This window comes from Dipteris shenzhenensis, chromosome 7 (assembly GCF_047967505.1).
Source record: "Dipteris shenzhenensis isolate YYH24624 ecotype China chromosome 7, Dip_SZ_1.0, whole genome shotgun sequence".
Classification (NCBI taxonomy): Eukaryota; Viridiplantae; Streptophyta; class Polypodiopsida; order Gleicheniales; family Dipteridaceae; genus Dipteris; species Dipteris shenzhenensis.
Window position 1 is genome coordinate 4,166,190 of NC_141602.1, and position 19,189 is coordinate 4,185,378.

The window sequence follows — 19,189 nt, forward strand, 5'->3', positions numbered from 1 at the left end:
CACTATTGTTGTTGTGATTTTCCAAATCATCTGAAACATGAGGTGGCTCCGAATATTCATCTTCCATAGTGGTTCCTTCAAGCTTACCTATTTCTCCAAAGCTAGGATCAATGTAGTACCCATGATAAGGATGTGAAGGGCTTATGAATTTGTACACCTGCTTGAATCTAGATTTCCCTCCTTCTCGAGAGGGAACTTGTCCTTGTAATGTAGAAGCTGATTTCTACAAGCTAAGCTTAAGGTTCTTACCTTTGAGCTCCCAACACTTGTGAATCCCCCTTGGGGCTTTGATAAAAGAGGGTGGAGGTGCTTGCTGTAGCGAATGCTCCCTACAAGCAATGGAAGTTATACAATAAGATAGTTCCCAAGAATTGTTTAGTGTTAAAATCAAATCCAACTTATTTTCAAGGTGTGTCCTAATGGTGTGTTGCAAAGAGAGAGAGAGGGAGAGAGAGAGAGAGAGAGAGAGAGAGAGAGAGAGAGAGAGAGAGAGAGAGAGAGAGAGAGAGAGAGAGAGAGAGAGAGAGGTGTAGACAATAACTAAACAATATTGGAGATAAAGATGTAGAAACAGCAATATATATTTGGTCAAGGATGGACCAAATCATATACAAAATATGTGCACAGTGTGCCACCCTCCTCTATCAGGGTGCTGACTAGATATGGATCCTTGAAACACTAAGAACTATTCTCCTACCTCCTCGTGGCACCTTTAAAACACTTCAACCTACATTGTTCTCCTAGAGCTTATGTGGGCTTCATAATGGTATCCCATAAACATGCCATCCTGTTACTCCAGCGAACAACCCAATGTGATGTAGAGTTTGCTCTTGTGAACCTTGACCTCCTTGCTGTTGTGTAGGCAACCAGCACAAGTCACCCTTGATTTCGTCATTCCTTGATTTTGTCATTCATTGTTGCTATGTAGGTAGTCCAAGGTGAAGGCCCACTGTTGATGTTCTGGACCTCCTTGCTGCAGTGATTGTAGCCCAAGTTGAGGCACTAGAGACATGGCATACTGGAATAGTGAATGCCCCGTTAGGGGCCTTTTTTATAGGCTTGAGCCCCATATCTGCTTAGCCCAATCTATAGACTGGCTTGACATACACGTGTATATAATGGGCCCAAATCAAGTGCCTAATTGCGACATGGCAGTTCTTCTCGAGACACATCCTTGTCTGCACTGTCCTGACTTGCTATTGCATCACGACTAGCTTTGCAGATCTAAATAGCTTTTGGATTAGTTATCTTTTGCTATTTGCTAACTACTACACAACCATTTGCAGCTTGTAGTCATGCCCTCGACATATACGTGTAACCCCATGAACACCTCTTGGACTTCTTAGACAAACCCTAGTTGTTGCACAGTCCTTTGAGCTAGGTTGTAGCCTTCATTGCAAGTCTAACATGTAGCCCTTACTGCTGGTCCAGGTCACATTTTTTGTCCCCCTTTTGCCCCTTGGATAGAGCTTGTCTAGCCCTCCAATGGGGGTCCAATGGCAACTTGGTGATGCTCCATATGGCGCCCACATGGTAGTCTTCTTGTTGACCATGTGATAGCCTTGCAGACTCTCTAAGTTTTGTCCTAATGGCATCTCAGAGACCTTCTTGATGCACCTCCCCCATGCTCTCCTCATTTGGGGGCTCACAGATGGGGAGATGACTTATTAAACTCGAACACCTAATGCATGTAGTCCTCACCCGCTTGGACCTAAACTTTGCCTAAGCCTTAAGCATTTGTGTCCCTTAATACTATGGATAGCCGAAATAGACCAAGTTATGCTTACAAGAACTCATGAGCTGGTGAACATGATAGAAATGGTGCGCCATCTTGAATGAAATTCATCTTGTTAGAACATCTAAAATGTATGATGAGATAGAGAGTAGCATGTCATTTCCAAGGCCAAAACTTGGCATCGAGAGGGAAAAGCAAATGGGGTTGACAAAAGTAGGGATTAATAATCCTGTCTGTGTGTCTTCGGGGATGGGCCTTTTCAGGGACAATTGATGGGAGCTTACAAAGCTGGCACCGCCCTTCATCGCCCTTTCCTTCTTCTTCTCCTCGGTGCCCCCCTCTGCCCTCCCTCCATCCTGCCCCCCTTCGCCTCTCCTCATCCACACAGTAGCCCCAGCGTCCGCCTTTGGATCGCCCCAGACCCAGCACCTCCTTTGGGTTTGGCATAACGGTGGGCATCAATTCTTCGTACCTGGTTTGCTGCTGGGGACACCGTGCCACGGGAGAGAGAATGGGGGGGAAAAGAGCTAAGAAAAAGCAGGTTCAGGTTAGGACTATTGCCACCCGTGCTTCCTCTCTCCCGCTTCCGAGTCCCGTACCTACTATTCGTGCAGACGATTTGCACGACAGTGGCATTGCTCCTCATGGAGGTGCGTCTGAAGAGGCTGTTGCCGATGATGGTGTGAGTCGTGCATCAATGAAGGGTGGATGCGGGAAGCTATGCCGGCATTTGGAGAGAGGTGTGAACCTAGACAAGCTCTCCTGCCAGCTTGGTAAATCCAAAATCTCCCTCACACAATGCCAGGATTGTACTAAGGACGGTAAAGCTGGGATGGGCAAGAAGAGCAAAGGCAGATCAACGCGGAAAAAGGCTTTTGTGAATTCTGCTTCCCAGGATGGAAGTCACCTGGCCCAGAAATGGGTTTGCCTGGCATGTGGTCATGTGAGATGCGGAGCAATATCTACAGCTCATTTGACTGATAACACTAGGGAACAGGAGGAGAACATCCTAGTCAACACAAAGGAGGACGGGTTCCCCACAGGGCATGCCTGGAAGCATTCGCTTCTTGCAAAGCATCCATTGGCTTTGCAGTCTGGTGATAAACTCGTCTGCTGGTGCTTTATCTGCAACGTAGCCGTTGATTATTGCTTCCCTATTGTGTCCTCCTCAGAACAGCGGAGCGATATTGAAGATGGTAGGCAGCTGGTCGCCCTTGCACCGCCTGGCAGTGGTCCATTTCAACAGGCCGTGAAACTCGTGCGTGAGAAACTGGTGAAAGAAAGCGTCTTTTTTAACGATCCAGGAAGGGTTGATCATAATGACGAGCCTCTTAGAACTGTCATGGGTGCAGCGCTCAATCCGATCCCCATGGAAACTACGAGTTCAAGACCATCTCTGACCGGACATTGCAGTGGTTCCGAGAGGAAGCGTGTTGTAAAGGGTTTAATGAACTTGGGTAATACATGTTTTTTCAACTCCGTGATGCAAAATCTCCTGGCACTGGATTTACTTCGAGAATATTTCAGTCAAGATTCTCAGGTGGTTGAAGGACCTCTCACATCATCCCTAAGAAGGTTATATCTTGAAACAAACTCTGATGGTTCATCCTTTAAAGCATCTGGTCATTCGCACTTATCGGGTTTTGAATCTGGCCTGAAAAGGTGCGGGAAGAACCGAGTGACTTGGGAAAGTAGTGGAGCTTATAATCCAAGGTCTCTGTTTGGTGCCATCTGTGCAAAGGCTCCACGCTTCCGGGGTTTTCAACAACAGGACAGTCATGAGCTCCTTAGATGTTTGCTCGAAGGTTTGAATTCAGAAGAACGGAGTATGAGGGTTACTGAAGCAGAATCCAAGAAAGGTGATGGCATGGGAAGGAGCAGTGCACGAATGCAAGCTGTTGACCAGGCGGTCCTGGAATCCCTGGAAGAAGAAGACGAGAGAAGAGATAGTGAAACCCAACTTGCCGACACCCCAAATCCCACTTTTGTAGAGAATCTGTTTGGAGGTCAACTATCTAGTACAGTTCGTTGTTGCGAATGTGGACATTCATCTGTTGTGTACGAACCCATCCTTGATTTATCTTTACAGATTCCCACTAGGCAGGCTCCGACAAAATGTCAGGCTCGAGCAAGACAGGGAACCTTGTCTTCACATGTAGATAGGTATGAAAAAGGGCCCTCTCGCAGGGACTCAAGAAACACCAGAGCCCTTCAAAAGGTAGACGTACCAGAGACTGTGTGTGGATCGACCCAACTTGTGATAGAAACAAAAAAGGTCCCTTCTGAGGTCCTGTATTCTGCTCTAACCAATCAGAATGACTCATCTGCATCAGAAAAAGCCAATGCTTCAAATGCCAGTCCTAATGACAATCCTTCTCTGGATGAGCTTGGATGGTTGGATTTTGTGGGGGGTGGAATTCAGTCAGCAGAAGGATCTCTTCATGGGTCGCATGATGTTTTGAAGAGAATGCGAAAGAGTGAGAATGCTGTTCCTGATAGCGTGGAATGCGATGTCGAGGCAAATGCTGTCATGAATGTGCTAGAATCTTTCTCGTTTGACAATAGAAGCAGCCTACAGTCAATAATTGATGCAAAATCTGTCGTCCTTGAAGGCACAGATGAATCTGTTGGGACTTCTCATGTTACACCAGCTGTAAATTGTAATGATGCTAACATTTGCCCTGCCACATCCTTGCAAAGGAGCTCTGACATGGACGTCCATGTGATTGCCCTGGTGGACGCTCCAATTTCTGGTCAAGATGATGGGGATGAAAAACTTGTGGCACAGCCTAGCGAAGACGTTGGAACTTTGCCTCTTGTATCTGGGGTGCCATACGAACCTCTGAAGATACCAAGTGATTGGACTGCAGAGGAAAGGGTAGACTGTAGAGAGCCAGTGAATTGCAGCTTGGATGAGTTTTCTTGCTCTATGCAAGGAGAGGATAAGGATACAACATCAAGCTTGCCACCAGAGCAGGATGGGTTTGATGGGTTCTCTCAGCTCTTTGAGGACGAGGAGGAGGAGAGCCTGCCCTTGAAGGATCAGAGGGGAGAGGGCGAGGATGGTTTTCAGGCTGCACATGATAGTAATTTGGATGGTCGCTGGGATGCAGACATTGGAGCTGTGGTTGGGGAGGAAATTGATCAGATTACAGCGGGATCCCAGAAGATAATCGAACACCTGGATGCCATTTTGCCTATGTCCCTGGAAGGTTGTCTGGCAGACTTTACCAAGTCCGAACTGCTTTATGGAGAAAATGCATGGGAATGTGAAAGTTGCTCCCAGCAATTAAAGGATATGACTCTGTTAGCATTAGAAGAGGGGAAAATGTCACTACTGCACCCCTTTAGTAAAGGAGTGGGACATGAGGAAGGTGGGGGGAAGCTAGGCAAGGAGAAATCTCAGATGCAGCATAAAGAAGTCCTAAATTCGGCAGGGAAGGGTGTATCCAGTTCTTCAAACTATTCAAATGGGAATGTGGATCATGCTACTCGCTCTACGTCGATGTGCCCTCACAACGGAAAGGGTCAGGTAAGCACTAATGGGAATACTGAAGATCTTTCTCACATGACAGGCAAGGTGGATGTGGATGCCAGGATGGAAAATGGTTGCGCTAGATTGAATGAGCTTGACAGTGGCCAACTGTCTGGAAGTCAGTCACCTTTATATCAGACAGATAATGAAGTAAATACACACTTCCATCAAGAGAACTGTACAGAAATGTTGGGTCACATGCCCTCGAAGGAATCACTTTGTGCAGACAAATGTGTTGGTAAAGATGAAGCTGGCATTGATTGTGTTCAAAGCGAACAGGCAGGAAAGTCACTCTCAGCCCGGTCCTGTGGGAAGAGGGACGTGCAGGTGGTTTCCATGGTGGGGGATGCCCACTCTGGTACATCCTCCAGTGTGAGTGAGGAAATGTTGTCTAGCCCATTTAGGATACCAGGCAAGACTTTTAAATCACAAAAAAGCAGGAGCAGAAAATCTCAGCCAGAGACTGAGAAGAGTGTGAAAAGGGATGCAACAAAAAAATTTTTAATCAGTAAGGCTCCACCTATTTTGACTATTCATTTGAAACGGTTTGCCCAAGACATGCGTGGACGGTTGAACAAACTAAGTGGTCATGTATCATTTCCAGAGGTTTTAGATCTCCGGCCATTTTTGGATTCCAAGTACGTAAGATTCTTCCCATGATTTCATGTTAACAACAAAGCGATATTGGATGGGCTAAACCTCCTTTAAGTTTATCTTTGGCGTTGGAAGTATTTTAGCTTTTTTGTTTCGTGTTTAAGATTATTATAGTCTAGCCTTTGGGAAACCACAATTTGGGCTTTAACTCCCAAGCCCGAGGTTTGATTGGTGAACGCCCAAACAAAGCACAGATTGTTAGGGTCACTGTGGGCTTTACAAATCCTTGTGTACGGTCGATCTCAAAGAAGACTTAACAAAAATAATGGTACTTCGCTTTGAGATCAATTTCAAAATGATACTCAAAATTCTAGGCATGGTAGCATGCTCAAACTGGGATATGGCGCTTTGATGGATCAATACTAAGCTTAAGCAGTCTTTTGTTGCCTTCACCAATTTAAGCATTACAATGCACGTGAGATTTGAACTTTGCTCTATGCATGCATCATGTAACATCAACTTTTCTAGCGACACTTGCAGTTTATCTTCTATGCTTTATTATTGTCCTCACTAGTATTGGTGCCTGATCATGGGTGTATGGCCTTATTGTATCAGAGTACATGTCTTGGATGACGCTCACAGACAGGAATGAAAGAAGAAAAGGCCCTCAAGTTTGGCATAGAGTGATTGAGGTCTCTGGTATAAGGTGCTTGCTGAGGGGTCTTAGCCTGTAGCTATGAGCATAGGTAGAGGAAAGTACTAGGAGCGCTCATTCCTAGTGGAATGTATTTGGCCTTTCCCTTTTTGTTGCGTTTCACTGGTGGAACTTGCACTTTTTCAATCATTTTCCTGAAGTGCTTAGCTCTCATTATGATTGAGTTTGGCCTTCGTCTAGTAGAGCCAGGAGAAGACATGTAGAGCTGCAGACCTAGCTCAGGTGCTGCCTACCTAGGCTGGCTTCCGGAAGCAAGGTGGAAGCGATCGAGACAAAGAGTCTACATACGCTCGAGGTGGAGCACATGGGCTCAGTGTTCTAGAGATATCCGGCAGATAGTAGAAGTATGATCAAAGAACGATGCTTTGGTGGGACTTTGGATCTCTCTCTTTTGAATTGTGTCCATAGCTTTGGATGGAAATATATTCTTTTGGTGGTTTCTATATCTGGCTGGATTATTGTCTATTGTGTTGGAATGGTCACCTCTCCATCTGTAAGCCCCCATATGAGGCGAGCATGGGGGAGGTAGACCTGGAGATATTGAGGCTGTCACATGGGCAGCACATGATCTGCCATGTGGGCAACTGTCAAAGCAAGCGGCAGGCCATGGACCTGCAAAAGAGGCAGCAGATGAGCAGGCTGGAGGCAGCTACGTGGTGAACCGTCTGGCAGAAGATATGGGCAGGCTTGGGGCCTGCATTAGGCCTGATGGAAGGACAGAACAGTCTCTGGCTATGGCGGCCTGCTTGGCGCAATAAATGGGCAGGCATAAAGGCCTGCAAATAGGTCTGCAATAGGCGCAGGAAGGGGCAAAGGCAGCAGCCCAAAAGGGGCTGCCAAAGGCCCTTATATAGGGCTGGTTGGACCAGCAAACCTGGTCGGCCAGCAAGCAGACTGGTCGGCCAGTCTGGTCGGTCAGGATGAGGCTGGCTGGTCGGTCCATTCAAGGGGGCCTTGTGCCCTATAAAAGGAGGACTTCCATGCCCTCATTCCATATCATCTGGAGCAGCTTTTGAGGAGCAAAAAGCAGCACCACCAGCAGCAGCAGTTGGGCCTCATCCTGGAGGTGAACTTGGCCGGAGACCGGTAGACTTAGCTCAATCAGAGGGCTGCCTACCTAGGCTGGTTTCGAGACAGCAAGGTGCAGAGGATCACTCTAGAGAGAGAGTCTACATTTGCTCGAGGTGGAGCTCGCGGGCTCAGAGATCTAGAAGTGCTTGACATCTAGTAGGAGAACATTTTGGTATTGTATCCTGTCCTACTTTGTGGATGGACGGAAATATAAAGAGTTGCTTCTATATTTGTCTCTGAGCATTGTCTATTTACTGGCTTGCACCTCTATGCACATTAAGTAAAGAAGTTTGTGATTCCACACCCCACACCACACTGTGTGAGCTCCTGGGCAATACTTTTAGTCTTACGTTGTGTGTACCCTCTGTTGGGTAATTTCTAACATGGTATCAGAACCCAAGTAGGAGGCTCACAGGTGTGGGAGCCTGAAGGTATGGACCTTGTTGGAGGATGACCCTGATTCAGTAGCTCTTGGGAATCGACTTCCATGACTGGAGGACAATGCCCTTGCGAGGAGGGTGACTCAAGTTCAGTCATAGCTAGGTCTGTACACGTATGGGCATTTTCTCCGTACTCCACCTGTACGTTAGTATGACGCTATTCCGTACGGCCTTCCGTACGAGTTTCTTTTTTTAAATTTATAAAATAAAATTTAAATATAAATAATAGTTTTGTTTTGTTTTTTGTTTTTTGTTTTGTGGGTGTGTTTGTGTGTGGTTGGTTTTGTTTTATTTTTGGGGGAGGAGGGGGTTTTGGGGGGGGGGGGGGGGGTGTTTGTTTCTGTGTTTGGGGTTTTTTTTTTTTTGGGGGGGGGGGGGAGAGATTGATTTTGTGCCTGGCCAAAACCTTGGAAAACACATTTTTTAGCACTATTCTAATCCGTACTCCGTACACTGTTGGCTGACTTTGCATGTGGTTGGCCTCAAGGATGGTCTCAAGGAGGAGGAGGAGGATGGCATTGATGCAGATGATGATGATGATGAGGATGAGGATGACGATGAGCAAGAGAATGAGGATGAGGATGCTTCAGCATCAGCTCTACAATCTTGATATGGAAGAAGGAGATACGGTACATAGCCACTTGATGAAGGTCAAGGTGGTGAGGGATCAACTGGTAGCAGTTGGTCAGAAGGTGGACTCATGCCATTTGGCCTTGATGGTATTAAGCAGGCTACCTTTGAGTTTCAATAGCTTTGTTATGACCGTGACAGTAGGACAGAGGACCAAACCTCTGACGTCTAAGGAGTTGGGTCCATTACTGCTATAGGAGGAAGCTAGGGAGAAGCTCTACAATGACGACAAAGACGACAAGGCGCTGTTGGCGAAGGATTACGTTGGTAAAGGTAAGGACAAGCCTAACATTGGCAAGTCCAAGAAAGACGACTCTGATGACGAAGACACTTCCAAGAGGAAGCAGAAGAAGAAGTGCTACTGTGATACGCCAGGATTTTTTGCAAAGGACTGGGCTATTACCTTGGTTCCTTTCAGCAGACATGCATAATCACAAGTAGACTAGTCTGACAGCATGGCAAGCAATGCATTACCCATTTCCAAGCCATTACCGAGCCCAAGGCCAACCACTGCACCCCCAGGAAGAGAGTATCACAATCAGTGCCCCAATCCTCTCCCGGGCCAACGGCAGGGCATCCAACCTAGCAAGAACTCAGTAGGAATGGTTGTAGCAAAGAGTGTAGGAGGAAGATGAGAATTCGGCCAACAGAAAGAGCCTATTTCAGCCTGAAACAGCTCCAGAAGTAGGATGACAAGCCGACATCAAACTCTGGTAGGAGAGAGCTGCCTAGGGGTGTCTTCCAACACCAGAAAAGATCATAGAGAAGTGTGTCCAGCAAGCTGTAGCAGATCAGCCAAGAATGTGTCCACCATAACAGAGTTTACAGCCCACAAACAGCTCCGTTTTCAGTGCGCCTTGCACCAGGCAAGAGCAAGAAGAGAGGCACCCATGAATATGGCGTCAGATGCAGAAAAGAAAAACTTCGATCGCGAAGATAGTCAAAAACAGCTTCAAAAGTGGCCCAAAATGAAGGCGTCCACGTCCCAGAAGCATGCCAACAACAAAGGGCGCCAAGGGGAGGAGAACTGTCACGAAGAAAGCATGAAATTCCAGTTCAGCAAGCAAAGGGAGAGCTGCAGAAATCTGCCATGAAGAGAATGAGGCTGCTCTGGTAGGGGTGAAGTCTCAAAACAGAAAGGAAAGCCAAGGAAGGGATCCAGGGGCTTCCAATGGTGACACAAGGCAAGCAGATAGGCCACCAGCACACACCTAGGCAAAATGAGGCGTGGGATTTTTAATGCCCCTAGGGGGTCAGATGGCACACCATGACCCTAGTGCAAAGGAACCAATGACCCTATTTTGAAGGATCTCTAGGGGGTCAGTTTTTAAAGGATGAACCCACTGAACCAAACCAATGACCTTAGAAAATGAAACCACTCTAATAGCACCAGGAGTTGCACTTGTTGCACATAAAATCATTGGTACCTTTTGGGCATTAACTAAGGCCCCTAGCCTGGTACCCTAGGCCAAATTCAGTGATAGTTAGTTTAGACACTTCACCATTGCCACCACATCCCCGTGACAGTGTGGAATCACAACTTCTTTACTAATGTGCATAGATGTGCAAGCCACTAAACAGACAATGCTCAGAGACAAATATAGAAGCAACTCTTTATATTTCCATCCGTCCACAAAGTAGGACAGGATACAATACCAAAAGGTTCTCCTACTAGATGTCAAGCACTTCTAGATCCCTGAGTCCGCGTGCTCCACCTCGAGCAAATATAGACTCTCTGTCTAGAGTGATCCTCTGCACCTTGCTGTCTCGAAACCAGCCTAGGTGGGCAGCCCTTTGAGTGAGCTACGTCTACAGGTCTTCAGCGCAGTTCACCTCCAGGATGAGGCCCAACTGCTGCTTCTGGTGCTGCTCCTTTCTGCTCCTCAAAAGCTGCTACAGTTGATATGGAATGAAAGCATGGAAGCCCTCCTTTTATAGGGCACAAGGCCCCCTTGAATGGACCGACAGCCAGTCTCATCCTGGCCGACCAGTCTGCTTGCTGGCCAACCTGGTTGGCTGGTCCAACCAGCCCTATGTAAGGGCCTTTGGCAGCCCCTTTTGGGCTGCTGCCTTTGCCCCTTCCTGCGCCTACTGCAGACCTATTTGCAGGACTTTATGCCTGCCCATTTATTGTGCCAAGCAGGCCGCCATAGCCAGAGACTGTTCCGTCCTTCTGTCACACCTGATGCAGGCCCTGAGCCTGCCCATATCTTCTGCCAGACAGTTCGCCACGTAGCTGCCTCCAGCCTGCTCATCTGCTGCCTCTTTTGCAGGTCCATGGCCTGCCCTTTGCTTTGACAATTGCCCACATGGCAGCTCATGTGCTGCCCATGTGACAGCCCCAATATCTACAGGTCTACCTCCCCCATGCTCTCCTCATATGGGGGCTTACACATGGGGAGGTGACCATTCCAACACCCCCTCTCATCGAAACATCCAGGCCCAATGCCAACACGTCAATGACGATGCTCCAATAACTCCCTGGTCGTAGTCCTCTGGAACATTTCAATGTCAAAATCTTTTCCTGGCTTTTCATCTAGTGGCTCCTACTCCACCAAGTCTGGTTCCGCTTCCGCACACCATCCTAGCACACAAGTCCATCTTTGGTAGCACCTCCTAGCACCACCTCCTTCAGTCACGTTCCCACCTTCGAATTCGAGCAATCCAGCTGTCATGATTTCCAGTTGTCCCCCTCATAATGAGTGAACAACCTAGAGGCTTCCAAGCACCATGCTCTGAGGGTCTGTTTCAACCCGTCCTTCCTTTGGCAAGGTCTGCAACGAGTGAATATCTCCAGATAACCTGGACCATGAGCTCTCAAGCGGGTACTCTTCTGGCTTCAGTACTCTTTGTCCATCACCTTCTAGCAATCTGCGTTCGAGATTTGAAGAAGCACCAATACTTCCCCTTCTGCCTTCGAAGAAGGTGACACTCGGTGATGTCACCAAGAACAACTCTTCGATTACCACATTTGCGTTGGCCTTTGTATCTCCCTCTGAATTTGAGTCGACCTTCTTCCTCTTGTTTTTCTGATCCGCTGGGAGTTGGTCACTAGCACAGCCACGGGTTGGCGTTGTACTGGGTTGCACCTGCGGGTGAGCTCTTAAAGGGAGTCCCTTTGTATCTTTGAGCTAACCAGTTTAAATAAATACCGCAAGGGGCGCCAAGTGTTGGGGCCAACAGGTGTCACTCTCTATGTTTCTGAGTATGGGCATTCTAGCCTCCCTTGTCTTGAATGGTTCCTTGATGCAGTGCAGTGAAATTTTATGCTTTGAGTTTTGTTTGCGAACAAAGGCAATCAGTTAAGTTGGCTGTATTTTCATCTTTGTGAGATAGTAGAGACAGATACACCGCCCTTAGTGTTCTAAGGCCAGTTACACACACCCCACACCACACTGTGTGAGCTCCTAGGCAATACTATTAGTCTTCTGCTGTGCGTACCCTTTGTTGTGTAATTTCTAACATATTGATGAGTCTGCACATTTATTTGATGCACATAAGTTAAAGAAGTTTGTGATTACACACCCCACACACATTGTGTGAGCTCCTAGGCTATTCTATCAGTCTTCCGCTGTGCATACCCTTTGTTGGTTGATTTCTAACAACTCTTTGGTAGAGACGCTTTTTGATGGACATGAACCATCCTTATTTAAGGGGACACGGGGCGTGCTCTTTGCTTCTTCATGCACATCTTTATTCGTGGGCACACACCTTTTCAAGTCTGACTTTTTACTCTCTATATTAGAGGGGCTATCCATTCTTATTCCATGCATATCTTTGTTTGCTCTGTCTGCTTCCTTGCTCACTAACAACAATACATTGCTAGTTTTTCTTTAATGGTATTAGAGCAAAATTTTGCTTCTGCTTGTAGGCAATGGCCCCACGGTTTTGCCACCTCTTGATATCAAACCTAATGCTAGCTCTCCACGCTAGACCACATGGAAGAAATGGAGAGAAGGATCATGGAATTTTTCGACACTCATGAGTCACTGCTTAAGTTGAAACTAGAGTGGCCTTTTCTCTCATGTCACAACTCATATATTGTGATGGAACAAAGCCTCACCCCAAGGGACACATCCCTCCATTCAAGAGAGAACCCTTTATGAAGGTACACACGCCATCATAAAGGGACATACCTTCACGTAAGGGTCACATCTATTCTTAAACGGACAAAACCCTTCATTGAAAGGCACACCCTTTGTAAAAGGACACTTCCAATAAAGTTGCGGCTTGCTGGTATTGTGATAATTCTTTCTATCTCAAATGGTGCGTTGCCCTATCGGCTAGATTTAGATTTAGATGCTCGTTGGGGAGAGACAAAAATGAAAACGTTTAGACTTCACAAGCAGTTGTAGCTTGAATGAAGAGATTTTGGACTACTTTTTGATTAGCCTTCTCCTTTAGTGCTAGCCTTTGTCATGGTTGAGTCTGCCCTTCACCTCCGGAGTGCTGACAGAAACTTAGTATGAAGACTTTGTATAAATGGATGCTCAAGTATGTGTGGGTGTGTGGATTTGTATGTGTGAGAGCATATTTTTATACTATGGTCTATAAAGAAAATACTTGGAGACAAATAAAACAATACTGAAGACAATTAATGGCTGAAGAAGAAATATATATCACAAACGGAACTCAGTACAAATGAAGATATGAGAGAAGCTCTGGAGGAAGCAAACGTCAATCCTGACAACTGTAGTGGACTTCTGCACTAGCTCCACAAGTTGGAACCGAACCAAATCTGAGACAGCAAACTGATGCAGGGTTTGCTGCAGATTTGGAATAGAAAGAACATAATCTGGAGCGGAAGTTGGAGGTAGAAAGAACATAATCTGGAGGTAGATCTGGAGCAGAAGTTGGGACAGATCTGAAGCTGAAAAGAAGGCAGATCTGGAGCAGAAATTGGAGCAGATCTGATGTAGAAAGGAGGGCAGAACTGAAGCAGAAAGGAGGGCAGATCTGGAGCAGAAAGGAGGGCAGATCTGGAGCAGAAAGGAGGGGCAGATCTGAAGCAGAAAAGGAGGCAGCCAGGAGGCAGAAATTGAGGCAGCAGAGGAGGCAGCGAGGAGGCAGAAGTTGAGGCAGCAGAGGAGGCAGCCAGGAGGCAGAAGTGGCTCAGGGTGTGCAGGTACCTCTGGAGCTGGAAGAGAGGAGATACAAGAATACCTAGCCCCCCCCCTTTAAATAGGAAGGGGCTTTAGTCGGTCAACCAACAGGTTGACCGACCTGGTCAGATTTGACCGACCAGGTCAATCTGGTCGGCCAGAATTGGTCAGCCAGCAAAAACTTTTTTTTTATTTCATTTAATTTTTTAAAATTTCGTTTGACCTCCGAACCGGGGCTTGTGACAGATCTTTGGTTGTGGATTTTGCCTCCGATCCGGGGTTTCTTTGACAGGGCTCGGAGAGTCACCAGTGGTGTTTGTACCTGTTTATCCTGTCCTTGAGAATTGGAGATTGCCTGGCTTAACACCCCCTCTCAATGTCCAATGTTGACAGGAGAAGCAAAGAGGTGTTCCATGAGTGATCTATCTTCTTCATCAGCCTTTTTTTTTTTTTTTTTGGGGAATAAAGGGTTTTCATTTAGATGGAGATGGCTACAAAGTAGGTTTTCATCTTCACTAAATGCCCAGATGATGGTACAAAAAAGAAAGACTTGAAGGAGTGCCCTCGCAGGGGATTTGTTCACTTCCTTAAGTACACAAAAAGAAAAAAAACTGCTAAGAAGGAGGAGGAGGTAAACCAATCCCCAACCGTGGGCAGAGATGCTCAAGAGTAGGGCGATTAACCGGCTTGGTAAGAATATCAGCATGATTATCGGCAGCTGGAACATAGATCAACCAAATAGTACCTAATTCCACTTGCTCGCGAGTAAAATGAAAGTGAACACCGACATGTTTGGTGCGGTTGGAAAAAATGGGATTGCCTGCGAGAGCGATGGCACTTTTGTTGTCGACGTAGTGGATCGTGGGTTCAGTACAAGAAAAGTGTAGCTCTGCCAAAAACTGTCGGAGATATATGGCCTCTGTGGTACAATCATACAAGGCCCGGTATTCAGCCTCAGTAGAAGAACCAGCAACAGTTTCTTGTTTACGGCTAGACCAAGAAACAGGTGCCGAGCCAAATGAGAAAATATAGCCGCCATGAGAACGACGATTGTCCGGGTCACCAGCCTAGTCGGAATCAGTGTATCCCTGTAGGGTTAGTCCTGGTCTGAAATGTAAACCATAAGAGTAAGTACCACGAATGAACCGCAAGATACGAATACATGCATGCCAATGAGTGAGCTTGGGTTCATTAAAATACTGACTGAGAATAGAAACGGAGTAAGCAAGATCAGGACGAGTGTGAAGGAGCCAGAGGAGTTTGCCAACAACCTGGCGATAGAGATGTTCATCAAAGGGAGGAGACTCCAAGTCTTTTGAGAGCTTTACTGTGGGATCTAAGGGAGTGGCAGCCAGCTTAGGCTCATGAGGAATGATTTGATCAAGGAGTTGAAGAGCATATTTCTGTTGAGAAACAAAAATACCACCAGAATGTTGTACAACTTCCATGCCTAAGAAATAGGAGAGCCGACCGAGATGAGTCATTTCAAAAGTGATGCTGAGTTGAGTTTTAATGAATTGAAGTGTAGTGGGAGTGGAGCCTAAAAGTAAAAGATCATCGACATAGAGTAAAATAAAGCAGACCCCCTCTGACGAATGATGGATATATAAATTTGGATCAAAGGGAGTAGAATGAAAACCATTAGTTTTGAGGAAGGTGTCTATCCGGTGGAACCATGATTGAGGTGCTTGTTTAAGCCCATAAAGAGCTTTGCGGAGACGGAAAACCTTATTTTCATGGCCAGGAGGAGAAAAACCTGGTGGGGGAGTCACATAGACTTCTTCATCAAGGTAGCCATTGAGAACGGCACTCTTGACATCCATTTGATAGATAGTCCAGTGGTGATGAGCAGCTAGGGCGAGAAGAAGACGAAAGGAAGTTAACCGAGCAGTAGGGGTAAAGGTTTCCTCATAATCGATACCATGTTTTTGGCGGAATCCTTGCACTACTAAGCGAGCTTTGTACTTCTCCAGTGTTCCATCGGCTTTGAGTTTTGTTCGGAAGATCCACTTGGTTCCGATGACCTTTTTGTGAGTGGGTCGATTGACCAAGATCCAGGTCTGATTGTGATCAATACTTTCAAGCTCCTGTTCCATAGCACGATGCCACGCAGGATTTTTAACTGCTTCCTGCCAAGTGGCAGGTTCAGAATGTATGATATAGGCCGTGGTAAAAAAAGAGGCAGTGGTAGTAGAAGAAGTTATTCGAGTAGAGCGGCGAGGACCGGAAGGAGGAAGTTCGACAGGATAATCCCGGAATCCTTCATAGTTTGGCGATACCAGCGTGGCAGCGGGTCGTGAGGAGAAGCAATGGGTGGGGAGAGAGATGTTTCGGGAGGAGAGGAAGGAATTTCGGATGGAGAATTGTCGGAGGGAACAGGAGTAGATACGTCATCAGGAGAGAGAATAGAGGAATTTTTTAGCACTGCTCTTTCATCGAAGACCACATCTCGGCGAACCAAAACTTTGTTTGTGCGAGGATGAAATAATCGATAAGCTTTGGCTTCTGCCGAGTAGCCAACTAGAAGAAAAAGTTCAGCACGAGGTTCATGTTCAGGATGGGTTGAGTAGGACAGCGATTAAGGATATAGACAGAAGTATTGACGGCTTTTGGCCAGAGACGTTCAGGCAACTCGGCTGCAAAAAGCATGGAACGGGCCATGTTCATGACAGTACGTTGTCTCCGTTCGACACGAGCATTTTGGGAAGGCGAATTTGGAGATGTAAGATGGCGTTGGATACCATGCTCTTGAGTGAATTCATGGGAAATGAATTCACCACCATTATCACTACGAGCAATCCCAATAGACTTTCCCGTTTGGTTCATAACCAAGCGAGCCCAAGTAGCAAAGAAAGAAAAAGTGTCGGATTTCTCTTTCATGAAAAACACCCATTGATAGCGAGAGTAATCATCCACAATTAAGAAGAAATAATGTGAACCATTGAGGGAAGGAACAGGAGATTTGCCACTAATATCGAGGTGAATTAGACGCAAAATCTCACTGGCTCGAGAAGTGGAATGAGAAGGAAAAGGAGTTCGGCTTTGTTTACCTAATTGACGGGGATGACAAATATCTTTAGCTCGCGATAATTTAGGTATGCCATCAACTAGATGATCCCGAGACATTTCATATAAAGAGTCATAGGACAAATGTCCTAGACGATAATGCCATAATCGTTCTGTGTCAGTTGGATCTTTCAGGGTAGTATTACCATAAAGCCGATGAAACTCAGAACCGCAATGGGAGGGAGTCGCAAGAAATTGAGTTATGAAGTACAGACCATTAGGTTGAGCATCACCCCGAGCTAGAAGGAGTCCCGAGGACTCATCTATGATGTCAACATGCATCTTTGTAAATAGCACTGTGCGACCAAGGAGGCAAAGTTGATGAACAGAAAGAAGATTGACCCCTAATTGGGAGACATAAAACACTTGATCCAATTGAGCAAGATTGGGACCTTTGTCAGTATCAAAAGTTATTGAACCAACACCATGAATAGTAGCAACAGAGTTATTGCCACAATGGACTCTCCCTGTCGCCGGTTGGCGAGAAATGAAGAGATCAGGATGAGGGGTCATATGATGAGTGGCTTCACTATCCACAATCCAAGAAGATTTGGAGCGACATTCATCGTCAATATGCCCAACTCTCTGGCAATGCTGGCAAAACCTATTCTTTTTGGGAAGGGTGTGCCAGGCGGGTTTACTACTAGAGGGGTTAGGAGTAGGAGAGGGCTTTCCGGAGCTAGGTTGATCTTTTGGAATCCCGGAGAGAAGAGCCCCCTCTGAAGCAGGAATGCTATGTTTTTGGTGGACCTGAGAGTAAAGACGAGCATAACGCAAAAGTTGACATTCAAACTCATAAAAAGTAGGAAGAGAAGGTTGAGAAATGATTTGTTGCATAAAACTGAAATACTTGGGCGGAAGTTTATTTAAAAAGAAAGTAACTTGGTCATCCTCGGATTTGGGAGGACCAGTTGTGGCAAATTCAGCAACTAACCGCCGGTAATCTGCTAGTTTAACCTTGAGATCATCGTCAGCAAGAATCTGGAATTGTTGGAGATCATGGTCAAGATTGATGCGACGAGTACGATCTCGAGCTGCATAGCGGTTAGTGAGATGTGCCCATCGCTCAGAGGCAAGATCAAAATGCTGTAATTGAGAGTGAAATTCAGGTAAAAGTCCTTGCATAATTTCAACAATGGCAGCATTACGATGTCACCACGAACGAACTACCTGAGGAGGATAAACATGAGAATCAGGTGGCGATTCAGTACCTTGAACGAGTTCCCATAGGTCTTGAGAATCAAGCACATGGTGCATGAGATTTGACCATGTGGTATAATTAGACCCGTTAAAACGAGTCATATCAGTGAAAGCATGTTTGGTTGTTGCAGAGACAGGGTGAGGGGAAGAAAGAGAATGATAGGGAGAAGCAACCGGTGGAGGCAGAAGAGAATTTGGAATAGAAGCAGAGTGAGAAGAAGGGAGAGGCGGCATCACTGGAGGAATAAAAGAATTTGGAAAAGGTCCTGAGGGGGAGGGATGAATATGAGAGACGGGATAAGACATGAGAGATGAAAAAGAGGCAGCGGGAGAGATAGAGGGAAATAAAGTATAGGAATCCAGTGGCATGGGAGAAGGAGGAGGATGAGAAGCCACTGGAGGAAAGATGGCAGCGGAAGAGATGAGAGGGATGGGAGGGAGGGAAGAATGTGAACCGAAAGCAAACTCATTGTCAGACGCATTTCTCCTTTCTCGTCTGTGAGTGTTCACATGCATGTATGGATCTGTGTCCTCGTGATTACTTGTTCCGATGCCTTGCATAACAGATGGAGTTGCACTAAGGGAATAGGGCAACATACCTTGCACTGATTCTTGTGGAATAGGCACCGTCGAATAATCCAATGTTCTCATGCCGGCCTGTCCTCTTTCGTCAGGGGATACTTGTTCTTCGTTGGCACCGAACTTGAAACCGGCCTCTAATCACTCAGAGGGCAGTGGAACTAAACCTTTAATCACTTCAGCACTTATTTACAGCTCACAAAGCATATATCACAACCATTAACCATTGCATGATCACCATTTGGCATTTACCCATTTGTTCACAAACAAAACCACTGAAAAAGGGATGGAGGCTAGAATGCCCCTGCTCAACAGACATAGACAAGTGCACCCGATTGGCCCCAAACACCGTGGCGCCCCTTTCGGTATTTCTTTATATTTCACAGTGAAATGATTACAAGTTGCATCTGGGAGACCTTCCCTGCAACTGAGCACGCAGCCCCAATTCACTAAGCCTTCGCAAGGCTTTCAAGCATATAACACCATCACATAAGTGCACTTAACCCGTAGGCTCAACCCAAA

The 19,189-nt window shown here is 46.3% G+C and overlaps 1 protein-coding gene across 3 annotated transcripts in view; it reads left to right on the plus strand.

The window, feature by feature from the left end:
• Positions 1–1,949: 1,949 nt before the first annotated feature.
• LOC147899839 (ubiquitin carboxyl-terminal hydrolase 2-like) overlaps positions 1,950–19,189 on the plus strand; it is a 44,085-nt gene continuing 26,845 nt past the window's right edge. For all 3 annotated transcript variants that reach the window (XM_087376736.1, XM_087376738.1, XM_087376737.1), the window contains exon 1: positions 1,950–5,908. In XM_087376736.1, coding sequence (XP_087232862.1) covers positions 2,247–5,908 — 3,662 coding nt within the window. In that variant the 5' untranslated portion in view covers positions 1,950–2,246. The remainder of the gene's footprint in view (positions 5,909–19,189) is intronic.